We start from the raw sequence: 13726 nt of genomic DNA, 5'->3' as shown, positions 1-13726 counted from the left end.
ATACAACACCATCTGTGCATTAGTGTTTCATAACACATGTACAAGCATGAGCAAGCGTACATTACCCACATGCACACTCACTGAGTACAAGTGCAAAAGTACACAGCCAGGAGGCTGTTCTCTCTCTCTCCCTCTCTCTCTCTGTGCAGATGAGTAGACTGGAGAACAACGAGAAAAAGCACCACAGGGACAAAGAGCTCGTATCTCGACTGTGTGTCACTTTTTATTGGAACAGAAGAGCAAGGAGGTCAACAGTACAAAAAAAATAAGGGCGACTGGGGGAGGGGAGGCGGGCAGCGGACTAGTTGGTGTCGGTCTTGGTGCCAGCGGAGATCTTCTCCAGGTCATGGATGCCCTCCTTGTCAATCACGCGGACGTTGAAGGAGGGAAGGTTGAGGATGAAGCGCCGGTTCAGCTGCAGGGAGGCGCAAGATGAGGGAGGAAGCGTTAAGAACCACTCGCAAGCGTGTCCAATTGCTGCTGCAGAATCGAATTAAAAGTGTCTGTAACAAGTGTGTCCGTCCACCGTGTTCAGGCTAATTGGAGCTAGTTATTCTTTACTACCTCTGGTCTTAGCTGTAAAACAGTGGACTTTCAACCCACTCCAGGAGGGTCGAGGAAGAAGAAGGTCCTCTGACCAAATATCCAGTGATAAACCCACTGCGACTGTGTCGACGACAACACGGCTCACATTCTTCTATTCCTAACCAACGTTGATTCATGTCGGGAAAACTAGCGAAAGCACAGTGATTAAATACTGCATGTATATTTAGCGCGTCTTATAACTGCAACCAGTGTTCCATTTCTACTGTGGGCAGATTCCTGTGACACTGGTAATGAAAAAGCAACATTGTAACTGCAGTTGAATAGAAAAAAAAACCCCAGATAAAATTCTGCTTAGTCACTTTCAGGCATTCTGATTGGTGTTTGCCGCACCTGGCGGTCAGGTGGAGGTTGGAGTGACAGCGGGGCGAAGACAGGCTACTCCTCACACTTTCTTCTAAAAAACAACTACATTTCTATTTTGAAATCAACATGGTAAGTCAAACTTGTTTACGTACTTCAGCAATGCACATCTTGAGCAGATCCACGGCTTCTTCTCGGGTTAGATCTGGAAGAAAAGGTGGAATTCAAACATTAGAAAAGGAGAACTGTTAAAGCAGGTTCAGCTATGTTAAAAAAACGACAGTATTGTCAGCAAAACGACGATGTCAATGGAAAGAGAGCAACGCCTCAAGCGGCCATGTGAAGAAAAACAATCTGTGAGCAGTTTTCAGCAGTAACAAGACCCTGATCAGAGGCGTTCACTTTGCCCCTCCGCCGCAGTGTGAACCAGCTCGGCCCCGCCTCCTGTCTCTGAGGGGTCCCGCGGGAACGATAACGAGACAAACGTTTTTGAGGATTTTTTCCCTCGGAGCTGACCTGGTCTGTAGTGCCGGTCAAGGATGGAGAGAGTGAGAAAGGCTCCGTAGCCGTGGGCGGCGAAGGGCGTCTTGGCCAGGGAAGACAGGTAGTCCATGTAGAAGAGGCTGGGGCCGTCTGCGTCGTCGTAGCCCGCCAGCAGCAGGTTCACATGATATGGAGTCTGATGGGGGGGGGGGGGAAGAGAAGCCCAACACAGGAGGATTGACGTTTAGATCTGGAGTGAAGCTGCTGCTGCTGCCGCTGCTGCTGCTGTGTGAGATGTACAACATCACTGTAGGCACATTGAAATCAGTCAGTCGCGAACGTTCACTTCGGGTAAAAGGTTTAGAGGATGTGTAGCAGGTGGCTGTTGGTTTGGGGGTGGAAAAAAAAGAAGAAGAAAAACACTCTGCTTCACTGAAAGACAAAAGCAAAGAAGGTGCAACAGAAGTGAGGAGCACAGCAGCATCAAAAACCAAACCAATAGAACCAATAGGGTTCCTTTCATCAGGAACAAGTATTTAATAGGATTAACAGCTGATGTTTGCAACAGGATCCTCCTCAAAACAAAAACTCAATGTGTTCATTGATTAAAAGCGTGATCATTTTTTCAATTGATACAAAAACTTTAAGTGATAAGGTTACATTTCACCTCCTGGCTAATCTGCTCCAACACTTCAACCATTCACCATCAGCTTCTCAATGAGACACTTAAACACAGGCCCGGCATTGTGAGCTGAGAGCCGTAGTGTGCATCTATTGTATATTTAGTGACTATATTATCTTATTATTTGCTGCTAGCGCTGATTGCCCTTGCCAACCTGTGGTACTGGAAGAGTGGATGTTGTCTGTGCTGTTTCTTATCTGGTGCCCTTTTTCTTATACTTGTGACTTGAGAGTGTAAATTGAATGACCCTTCGGGGATTAATAAAGTCGTTTGAATCCTTGAATCTTGAAACACTGCATACAAAACACTTCTTGAAGGAGGCGGGGCAGCCTCAGCAAAGTCTCCCGAGGTTCTCGTATCGTTAACACCTCAGTCAACGCACGACGGCTCTGCGGGTGGGGTGAAACGCAGGTAGAACCACAGGACCCGGTGTTCGCCTGCAGTTCCAGAACTCAAGTCTGCCGTCTGCACGTACACAAGAGCTTGTGTTTGTGTCACAACCATTCAATGAATTTTTATAACACGGCGTCAGGAGGGCTGAGCGACGGGGGCGAGGAGGGGGTCACATGACTCTGTGTGTGTGTGTGTGTGTGTGTGTGTGTGTGTGTGTGTAAGGAGGAGGGAGTGTCGGGGTGTCAGTGGCAGTGTGACATCTGCTCTAAGTCGGCGCCCTTGTTGCTCCCTGAATCGCGCCGCATCTCCCTCCTTCCCTCCCTCCCTCCCACCTCTCCCATCCCCTCTTTCACTCCCACCTCCTCTGCCTCAGCCCCTCAGCCCCTCCCTACCTCTCCTACCCGCCCTCACCCTCACCCCGTGCCCTCAAGTAATGCCAGGGCTCATTAAAAACTTCTGAAGTCATTTCTCTTGCCCCTTCCTCCTCCACCTCCTCCTCTCTTTTCAAATTACATCTTTTACGCTCCCAGCCCTCTTCTCCCTTCTCTTCCACCACAACACTAATCCCCCCCACCCCACTTCTTCGTTGTTCCTCATTTAACAGGAAGAGGGAGCGAAAAAACCCCGAACGGGGAAGAAAAAAAAAAGGGAAAAAGAAACTAGACATTTTTTTTAAAATCCAAAACAACTTATGGCCTAAATTCTTGGTGGAGGTTGAGGAGGGAGAGTGTTTCTCTGTGATTAAAACGCAACAACAAAACCTGAAAAAAAAAGAACAAAAATATTGCATTCCATGTGGTGCGTTCACGTTAAAGTCAAGTTACCCTCTCGCTTCAACCCTGCCCTCAGACGAGCTGCTGCTGCTGCTGCCTGCTCCCCGCGGAGGCCAAATAAGTCTGCGTGTTAACGACGGGTCTGTGAGTGTGAATATCTGTTTGTGTGTGTGTGTGTGTGTTTGTGTGCATCAACTCCTCTGTGACACCCCAGCGGCGTCGCGTCACACCTCCCCCCCCCCACCGCTACGCACCTGTCTCACTGGTTACAATGTAACAGCGCCGCCGACTTGGCATCAAAATAAGCTCCTCTCCCCGCGTCACCTAGCATGGGGACCAGGCGCCTTGTTAAGGCAGCCACCTGAACTCACACCCTCTGCTTCACATGCAAACAACACACATATACTTTAGCCCACCTACCCCCCCCCCCCGATCCCCGGCTCTCTGCCAGAGACGGCGACTGCTGCGGCGCCACCAAAACAAAAAGAAAAGAAAAGCTTCGGCAGACACAAACACGACCAAGAGTCGGCCGAGGAAGACGAGCGCTGGCAGAACCACAGGAAACGGGAAGGAGGGATTAAAGCAGGCAGATGAAATCTATTATCGACGGTTCGACAGCTTCCACCAGTTTGTATTAATGGACATAAAGGAAAGCGCCCGTTGTCCCTCTGACTCTTTCCAACTTTGAGGTGGGAGGCAAAGCTCCAAAAATGTTGCAATATTCCTTTACGACTCTGGCAAAAGCGACTTTCGCACCCAAAAACTGTTCAAGCCGTGACACAAATGAACACTTTGGGGGAGGGGGAGAAGGAAAATGCAAAGAAAATCATCACATATTCAACCCCAAACTCTCCTCTTTCACGTTCCAACGCTTCCCACTCCCCTCCTTCCTTCCTTCCCTCCCTCCCTCCTTCCCTCCGCCCTCCCTCTCTCCCCTCCGCTCTCGTGCCCCGCCCCTGGGCATGTTCTTTTTTTATTGGCATTTCTCCTCAATCTGCCGTATTAATTGTTCATCTGTGCAGGAGCGAGGGGAGGCGCTCGCAATATGGTGCCAGTAATTATTTGTGCCCATCGTGGTCTTCCCGCGCTACGGAGCGTCTGACGGACCCACGCGGGGGGGTGGGGGGGTGAGGGGGATTACGGTGGCGTCGAGGCTAACTGTTGCTAACCGCCGCGGCCCCACTGATCGAACTTTGCCGACCGCCGCTTTTTTTACAGTTCCTCTCGGCGCGCTGCTGTTGATGAGGAGAAATCAATAGCCAACATCTCCTCCTACGTAGCCCCTCCAAATACCCCCTCCCAAAAAAATGATGTTATTTATAAAAACATCTGCTACTGTATCAGTTTAACCTTGCGTCTCTGCCTCCCACACCTATTGACCCGCTTAAACTTTTTTTTTCTCCTGGCCGTCACACCGCACTGTCAGTGCGATGATGATCGCAAATGAACTAAAACGTGGTTTGTTTTTGCGTTTTGGGACCTCACACGGATCCGGGTTCCTCTGCATTTGATGTGCATCGTCGGCGCCCGCCGCTGAAGTGCATGTAAGCCACACCGAGGCCTCAGGTGCCGTCGCCGCCCGCCCGCCAGCCGTCTGCTTATTTTTTCCCTCTTTGTCTCCTGGCTGAAAGCCGGAGCGCAGGCGATATCCTCCAGAGGGGCGCGCCGTTGTTTTTCTGGGTGGCGTACGCGCGGAGCTGCTCTCGCTTCCTCCGCGCCCGCCATGCTCTGCTGACTTTAGTTAACTACACCTCCCGGAGGTCTGCAGCCACTGGGGGGGGATGACATCTTTCATACTAAAGGACTCATCTGTAATTTATCCTGCAGGAATAAGGCCGTCAGAATTAACAATATACCGCTGATTAATTTATCAGCCAGTGGTGTTTGACCTAGGGGCCTGGACGTGCCACTGGGATCACATGGTGCTTTTTGGGGGGAGGGTGTATGTGCTAGAGGATGATTCAAGGATGGTCGGGGTTGAGGGTGGGGGTGGGGGGCAGGGGGTCAGATGTACAAAAACAGATCATTATCTTTCTTTTCTGTCTGGGATAAACTTGAATTCGCAATGATTTAATCAGATTAATTAAAAATAATTCCTTACATTGTCTGCCAGTGCCCCTGATAATAAGGTTAATAAGGTTAGTTTATAGTACGGGCAGTTCAATTGTTCTACGCACGATTTCAGAACGCTGTCAATAAATCCGGTGCCAGAGGTGATCTCCTATCTGCCCCGTCTATATGACTGTGTGTGGGCCACATGAAGTGCACAATAAGCATGTGGAATAATGTTTACATTTAGTTGTGACGACTCAAAAGAATCTTGTGGATCTACAAAAAAAACTTTATTTTTTTTTTAACTTTTTTACTTCATTTAAAAGGTCAAGTGTGTGAGAAAGGCCCAACCATGAAACTTTAAATGGTTATTTCTGAAGTGGAGCAGACACAAACCTTTTGAAAACTGTACCCTGACGCTTTGTAATTGAAGGCGCTGATTGAGAACAAGATTTAAACACGGAAGAGAAACAGTCCTGAGAAAATGCAGGCGTTTCTCACCCACAACATCTAGTTGATATTAAACCATCCAATTTTTCCAGCAGATGACTTCTCTCTGCTTCACTTTCAGACAGACAACGCACATTATGTATTCTACATGGCCGAGATGTTCTGGGGGGGATAAAAACGGCCTTAAAAAAACCTGTTTATACAAGATAATTTGCAAATGTCCATGTACTCTGGAGGTTGACGGAGAGCATTGCTCCAGGAAGGTGTGGGATGCAGAGGAGAAAGTGCTATTACTTCAGTTTCGAGCACTCCTGAGGATGCAGCAGCATTAGTAAATCCTGCACTCGTAAAAAAAAAAAAAAAAAAAAAAGGAAGAACGGAAGAAAAAAAAAAAAAAACAAATTCATCACCGTGAGGCACGAAAAAATAACGATACACTCGCAGCTTATGGCGAGACATGAATATAAATGTTATCCTCCGCAGCGCAAGCAACCTTGACAGAGTGAGCCGATCCTATAGGTCCCCCCTGTGTGTGTGTGTGTGTGTGTGTGTGTGTGTGTGAGACAGAGAGAGAACCGTGTGTATGTTGACTACTACTCCTTCTCACACTCCCTGTCTGTGTGCTGTTGTCTACTGGGCCTGCTTGGTTACCCCTGGGACCCCCACCACCACCACCAGCAGCGCCGCTCCTCCCCCCACTCACGCTCTGACTCCACCACTATCCCCCGTTCGATGTGTCCCACATTCCCTCCTCCGCCACACTAATTGTTTTTTGTAATTATTTTCACTCCTCTGCTATTGTGACATGGACCAGCTGCAGTGCTCTTTACACATTAGTGCCAGTGCGTAAAAGAGACTGAAGTGACCTGTGAACTGGTATGACAAGGCATACGGGGGAAAAACAATCCGACTGTCACAAAAATAAATCAAGTTCAAGCTTTTAAAGTCTAGTCTGGCTCTTTTACAGTAATGTTAGGTACAATATGTTTGATTTTATAGTGCTGATCGGATAAAACAAGACTTTTACCCCAAATTCATAAGCAGCTGTGTAGATAGTTTAGTTTAAAAAAAAAAACCCTACATGATTAATGTCAAAAAATGAAAAGGTGTAACTAGTACGGCCACACACTAGATTACTGTCTGATACTCTCAAACAATTTTTTTTATAGTGGTGTAGTCATCAGAAGGCACGCGCGTCATATGTAGTAAAAACATTCTAAAGTCCAAATACATGTGATCTCACAGACTGTGATGAAACCTCAGTAAAATTTAAAAAGTAAAAGCACAGTAATAAGTTACGTTGTACCAAAGCATTACATTAAAAAGTTCAAAATACAGAAAACGCAGGAGAAGTCTAATTCATCTTTTATACCTTATGATTGTAAAATAGTAACAATAATTTAGTATCACATTATTTGGTGCCTTAAACTATACATACTATTAGAAAAACTGTAAAAGAGTCATTGTATGTTACTAAGCACTAAATTCAGAGTCTTCACATACAAAACTGCTTGTGAATCTGGGTCTTGCTTGTTTAAAGGCTGATAAAAGCACACCTCAACAGCACAAATGGTCATAACCCAAACTAACCTAACAAGTGTGAACATACAGATGTGCATGTACTCTATACATAAAGGATGCCATGGTGGTTTAAACATGCAATACTAGAGTTCAAAATCATGGTACTTAGTATGCCCATAGCTCTGCTGTCTACTGGGGAGGGGGCGTTGGAGGCTCAGGTGTTGCCATGAGGTCTCAGAGGGAAAAACCTTCGTCATCATTCATAACGAGCTGACAAATGAAGCCGCCTCTGTCACAATGAGTCCGCTGTCTCAGGACAGACATGTGAAGCTGATAATGGCACAAACACAGCCACCAAATTCCCACCTGAACTGATACCTTGTGCTTTGCGAGTGTGGATTTAGTGTAAGTTAGTCTACCTTTTAATGGGAAATTATTTTTTCATGCCACTTACTAAGAAAATGTTATTTAAAAAAAATCTGATTTTCCTGTGAGTTTTGACCAATTAAAGTTATTAGTAAAAAAAAAATAATAAAAACATACAGAGGAGAACCGACAGAACTTGTTTGGTCACCAAGTCAGTTGGCCAAATATGTCATGAGTTGTATGGGTCGATTTTAAATTTCACTCTAAGGATTTTAAAGTAAATGTGGTAAATATTCAACATACATGTTATTGATTGCCTTTCCTATATAGTACAGCTATATAGTAAAGTTTAAAAGCATACTCCAACATTGCTACTCCTAGTTGCTTGTCATTTATTAGAAATCTCTGGAGTACTATAGTGTCACAAGGGATGTGCCCTTAAGAATTAAGAAATTTGAATGTGCCACATTTCATTCAAGAGTTTTCCAGGTCACTACCTGGAGGTTATTATTTGCATAATAAATACATTCTTTTTTAAGAAACTGTAAGTAAGCCTTCTTTATAAGTCAGCTCTTTCAATTAAAACCAGTTGAACAATTTCAATGTATATGCTGTGTTGGGTAAAGACTGAAAGGTCAGTATTTCTTGTGCATTGTGGTAATTACCCTGCTCCGAAGGTATTCCGCAAGGTTCTTCCGTGTGAAGTTTGCCGCTGCGGATGGACTGAGTTCATAACCTAATGATGATCCGAAGACACAAGAAATCAAAAGAAAAACATTTATTTATTTATTTTTTTAGTTAACTCTGCCGAAACCTTATAAGCTAACCACACAACTACATTATTAGAGTAAACATTCCTTACCATTTCTCATTTTGTACAGCTGGACATTTTTCTGGATGTATTCCGCAAATTGCACCGTGTCTCCAGCCTCTCCAACACACAGTAGCAAGATCTTCTCACTGAGTTTAAACATCTTGTCATAGTCTGGAACAACAAACGGCGCATTTTTAAATGTTACGATTAAGTGCGCATTTGCCAACACCTGCACATGGAAATGTGACATCAGTATCTACTTTCACTTTCACAGTCAAAAGATTGAAAAGGCATTTCATTCAACCCTAATTGACCGTAGTTCGGCACCGAACGTGTGTTCACATGACACATACAATTAACTATGACTGAACATCATAGAAATTCCACTGTAAATTTACTCAAAAAATATAAATTCGTAGGTTTGTTAGCGCTTCCTCGGACGGAGTTAGCTGCTACCAGTAGCTTTGCTAAGATAAACATTATTCAACCATTACATGGGGGAATATTTCACTTTTAAATTCACATCGACATGAAAATAAAATAATCAACTTCTCGATACGACTATTACGTTTAAATACAAGCAAAACCATGTAAACAATTAATGAGCGGCACGAACTCAACCGGATAAACGGCTAATGCTAAGCTAACGCACTGTCATACCGTGTTTCATCTGAATGATGCTGCTGGCTGCTACATTATCCGCGGCGACAAGGACAAAGTCGGGTCCCTGTATGCCAATTAAATATTCCATTCTGTAAAATAACTACAAGCAACTTCTGTAGTAGTAGTAGTATGAAACGGCAGACGTGTCCCTTCTCTTGCTGAGCGCAGATTACACAGCAAAAGTTTGAGATTTGTGTCGCATATGGATGTCGTCACCGGAAGACGTTGTGGTGACGAATGTGTGCGACGCCGACGCGGGCGGGCAATTTGAAAGGAGTGTGTTGTGTTGCTGTGGCGTTTTCACCGCGTCGACTGCAAAGAAAACCTGTAAGTGTCGCTTATTTGATCGAGATACGGCGATATTAACGAAGGGGTTCTTGGAGACGTGATGGCGGACTTAAGTGACCTCAGTGGTTCACAGCGAAGACGGTCAGCGCGTTTGACGTCTCCTCTTCAGGCTAACATTAGCCAAAATGCTAGCGAGAAAATGGCGATATCCACAGCCGCTGTTAAACGCTCAATCACGGTCCGGAAAATAGCACCGAGAAAGACTGTTGCACCCTCGGAGGAAAACAAGGAGAACACGTCCAGGCGGTCCGTGGGTAGCCAGCAGAAGAAGGCAAAAGTGTCCACCCCAGGTAATGTGACAGGCCATGGGCGTTCCTCCTCAACGAAGAAGAAGAAGGCCGTCATGCCCTCACCGATTCTTCCATCCACCCCACCGCCTGCTCCCCCTCCACAACAGCCAGCTGTTGATCCAGACGACGCGGCATGGTCGCATAAAGTGCGGCGGTCCTACAGCAGGCTGAGCGAAAAGTCCTTCAACAGCCCCCACTCGCGGGAGACCCTGTTCGGCTTTGACAATCTGCAAACACCCGAAGTGGTCCGGCTTGCTGGGAAATCCAAGGTCGGTCTGGAGGTCTCGGGGTCGCTGTCTGGGCTGAACTCTTTCTCGTCTTTGCTGGAGGGTGAGGATTGTGGTTCCACATTCCCCGAGCTTGACCCAAACATTCCTGGCGTGGCTGTCGTGAAGGAGAAGAAGAGGAGGAGGAAGGTGCAGCAGATCAATCAGTCAGAGGTGGACGCAATTGCTGCCAAGATGAACGCTGAGTTTGAGGAAGCAGAGGGGTTTGAGTTGATCGTGGAATAAAAACACTTCGGCAAGACTGAGGAACTATGTTTTCATTCAACTGACTTGACTATGAAGACAGAGGACAATATTCAATGATTTGTTTGATTTGAGAAAAAATAACTTTTACTCATAATGCTTTTTTTTTTTTTTTTAAAATATATATACTACTCTGAGAATGTGTCAATGTTGTGATAGTTAATGTGTAGTTGTTATGCTGTGATGAAACATAGTTTAGTCAAACGTCTCTTTCTGATATCTGCTAGTCCTTAGCCAAGAAAAACATTTGGCTGTTTTGGTCATTTTATAAGGCCGTTAAGTGAGTTTTAGTTTGTAATTGGGCTTTTTTTAATCTTTCATTTTGAGCTAATACAGGAAAATTGTTTTAAGTGATGAATTACCCTGTGTTGAGATCATTATTACATACACTGATACACTGTCCAAAAGAGTATTCTTACATCTCTACCAGTGAAACGACTGAGTTGTTCAACAGTTTCATGAATTGTTTAGAGAACTTCTTTCTTTCATCGCTTCCTTGCTATCAGCAGTTCAATGAGTTCTTTCAGGTTTGTAAGAATAATAATAATCTAATCTTTCCATTCAAATTTTGATGCATATTTTCCTTAGAAAAATGTGCTTAATACCATTTAACTGTGTGTTTCATTCACCATCTATCATTCGTGTTATCATTGTTTCTGTAATTAAATGCCAAAATTGCTGTCAGAATTGGACATTGTCTTTGTAATTTTGTGCAGCCATAAACTAAAGCAAACATTTGTGTTTTCAGTATTATTGTTTCAAATGGCATGTTTTAAAAAAAAAATCAACCACGTCTTGTTACAAGTGATTCATTTTAAGCCGAATCTACATTTAAGGAAACAAAAATTAATCGGAACAATGCATTTACAGAAACGATTTCAGCAAATCACACAAGACGGATTACGTATTATGTGAAAATTAAGACGTGGCTCGGGGTTTACAACGCAATCACAGGAATATGTTGCAAACAACACATTCCCCCACACAACAGAGGTCTCTTGCGACCACGCCGAGGCGCCCTGCGTAAGTGATCTGCGTGGTGTTTAATGAGAGTGGTGGACAGGTAAAACACTTTCCCTCTGGAGTGTCTTAAAGGTGTAAGTAAATGCGTTGCATAATTGGCACTAACAAGCTTGGCTGTAATTAACCCTCACGCCTGAGCTGCATCCTTCATTAAGGTGGTGGTGGGGATTTCTTATGGCTTTGATGAGTGTCGACTGGCATACAGGCAAGAGGACCGTATGAATTGATGTTATCTTTCACGATGGCACGCAGGTAGACGGACTCATTTAATGAACGAGCAACTAACGGCAAAGAGGTCGTCACCAGACTAAAATATTTTAGTAGAAACATCTTTTTTAAGCTCATTGGCAATGATTAGATCACAAAAATGAAGCCAGTGTGTTTTTAAATACCGTCGTTAACCCCTGGAAGAGTTGAATGGATTAAAACAGAGCTTTAATAATTGGATTCATTTGATTGGTTCATTAATGGAAAGCATCACATAATGCTCACCTTCTCAGTAAATTACACAGCTATTATTCTCTTTAAAGCTATTTATTAATAAGAAAGGCTCTACCGATTTGCCCATGTACGCATATAACTCTAAACCAGGAAGAATAACAAAAAACAACAACATACATTTTAACCCTGACAACAGACTGTTGTGAGCGTCGCCGAGCGTCTGCACCTGTTACACCAACCTTGCAGTGAAATAAAAATAAATAAAAATATAAAACAACCGCCGGTTGACTGAGTTATGAAGTTTGTTATTTACATCTTCCGAGAGCGCGCGCAGTACGCTGATAGTGTTTGCAGGCGGAGGAAGCGGCGCGTCGGGCGATAATGAGTGCGTGCGTGCAGGTGCAGGAGGTGCGGCGGCAGCGAGCGAGCGGGTAAATCCACAATTTGCTCTTGCATTTTAGGGCGAGCTGTGTTTTCCTCCTCGGGTGCCATTTCATGTCGGCGGCGCCCTTCACTCGGCATTTCGGCTCCCTGGGAGAGGAGATAGCTCCCCCCCCTTTGTCTTCTTTTCTGAGTTTTTTTCTTTCTGTCTTTTTCCTTTTTTTAATTTTAATGCAGAGCAACAACAGCACAGGCTCTCTTCCCTTTGTATATTTTTAACAAGGTGCTCATGTCTGCTTGTCACTTCCACTGAGGGGCACAGGCAGCGTGATGTGGGCTGTTTTGGGAGCTGAAACACTTATTGATTTACAACGTTGCTGCTGCTTTTCAGTGTGTTCATGCTGGGTTTTTTTTTTTGTTTTTTTTGTTGTTTTTTTTAAAAAGCGGAAGGTTTTACACTCGTGTGTGTGTGTATGTGTGTCTCTCTTCCTCCTCTTCCTCCTCCTCCTCCCCCTCCCCTTCACATTTCACTCACGGCAGTTGTCGCTGGTTCAGCTTGACTGCTTCGTTAGGGCTCATCATTTGCATTCAGATTAATTATCTAATTACCGACAAATGTCCGGCGGCCACCCCACACCACACTCCGGCTCGTCAGCTCTCAGCCTGTAATTATTTTAATCATTTACTTTCATCTGGAGCGTTCCTGCCATACTCCTGTGTTTAGAGGCCATTCTTAATTACCCTGCCAAGACACTCTTTTCATGAGAGGGAGGAGAGGAGGAGGGGAGGAGAGGGGTTGGTTTGAGGGAGAAGAGGAGCAATTGGGTGAGGGTGTGTGTGTGTGCGTGTTGTGTGCTCTTGTGTGTGTGTGTGTTTGAAAGAAAAAGACCAATGGGGACATGATCCAGAGGCTCTGGCAGCACAGAGGAAGCTCCCCTCTCTGCTGGATGCTCATTCCTCTCTTTTTTTTTTCCAGTTCTCTCTCTCTCTCTGCACACCCCCCTCCTCCGCCGCCACCCACTACCCAACTTCCTCGTCTCGCCCCCCCTCCTCTCCCCTCCCCACCCCCAAATCCACCCATCCAACCCCCCTCCGCCACCACCCTCCCGCTATACTTCCTCCCTTTTTCCCTTTATCGCAAGCACACACAGGAATCGCCCGTGGGCTTCAGTGCTCTGACTGCTAATACACTGACACACGCGCGCGCCAAACGCGCACGAGCGCACACACACACACACACACACACACACACAGTGGCGGAGGCAAGACGAGAGAGTCATGTGCCCCCCCCACCCCCCCTACACACACACACACACACACACCACCACCACCCCGTTTGTGCCATGCACTCATCAGGATGCGCACATCTTTCCACTATCTGCCCGGAAAATCTATACCCCTCTCTCTCTCTCTGCCGCGTCTGTCTCATTCTAACACCCCGCACGCCCACCACACACACACACACACACACACACACACACACACACCCTCTCTTCCCACCATCCCTCCATCCATCAGACCTGCATCACCGTCTATCTGCTGCCCTTCCATCCCTATAAGGCCCTCTGCTCCCGTCGCAGTGTTTGGACAGGCTCGTGTCAGGCCTGCCG

At 45.6% G+C, this 13726-nt stretch overlaps 2 protein-coding genes across 2 annotated transcripts; one reads left to right on the top strand and one right to left on the bottom strand.

Annotated features, from left to right (window-relative positions):
- Positions 1 to 198: 198 nt before the first annotated feature.
- On the bottom strand, positions 199 to 9312 carry psmb2 (proteasome 20S subunit beta 2). The gene is made up of 6 exons (XM_076011255.1): positions 9101 to 9312; positions 8489 to 8611; positions 8292 to 8362; positions 1423 to 1585; positions 1062 to 1111; positions 199 to 415 (listed from the first exon to the last, which is right to left on the bottom strand). The coding sequence occupies exons 1-6, from the start codon at positions 9189 to 9191 to the stop codon at positions 302 to 304; spliced, it is 612 nt and encodes a 203-aa protein (XP_075867370.1). The 5' UTR covers positions 9192 to 9312; the 3' UTR covers positions 199 to 301.
- Positions 9313 to 9341: 29 nt separating this feature from the next.
- Positions 9342 to 10958, top strand: cdca5 (cell division cycle associated 5). Its single transcript, XM_076011254.1, has one exon. It carries the CDS (start codon positions 9492 to 9494, stop codon positions 10251 to 10253), a length of 762 nt encoding a protein of 253 aa, XP_075867369.1. The 5' UTR covers positions 9342 to 9491; the 3' UTR covers positions 10254 to 10958.
- The last annotated feature ends 2768 nt before the right edge of the window (positions 10959 to 13726 follow it).

The sequence above is a fragment of the Nelusetta ayraudi genome, unplaced genomic scaffold (assembly GCF_046127955.1).
Source record: "Nelusetta ayraudi isolate G7.1 ecotype Tasmania unplaced genomic scaffold, CSIRO-AGI_Nayr_v1 ptg000135l, whole genome shotgun sequence".
NCBI lineage: Eukaryota > Metazoa > Chordata > Actinopteri > Tetraodontiformes > Monacanthidae > Nelusetta > Nelusetta ayraudi.
The sequence above is the reverse complement of the archived record's forward strand: the minus strand, read 5'-3'. Positions and strand labels throughout refer to the sequence as shown.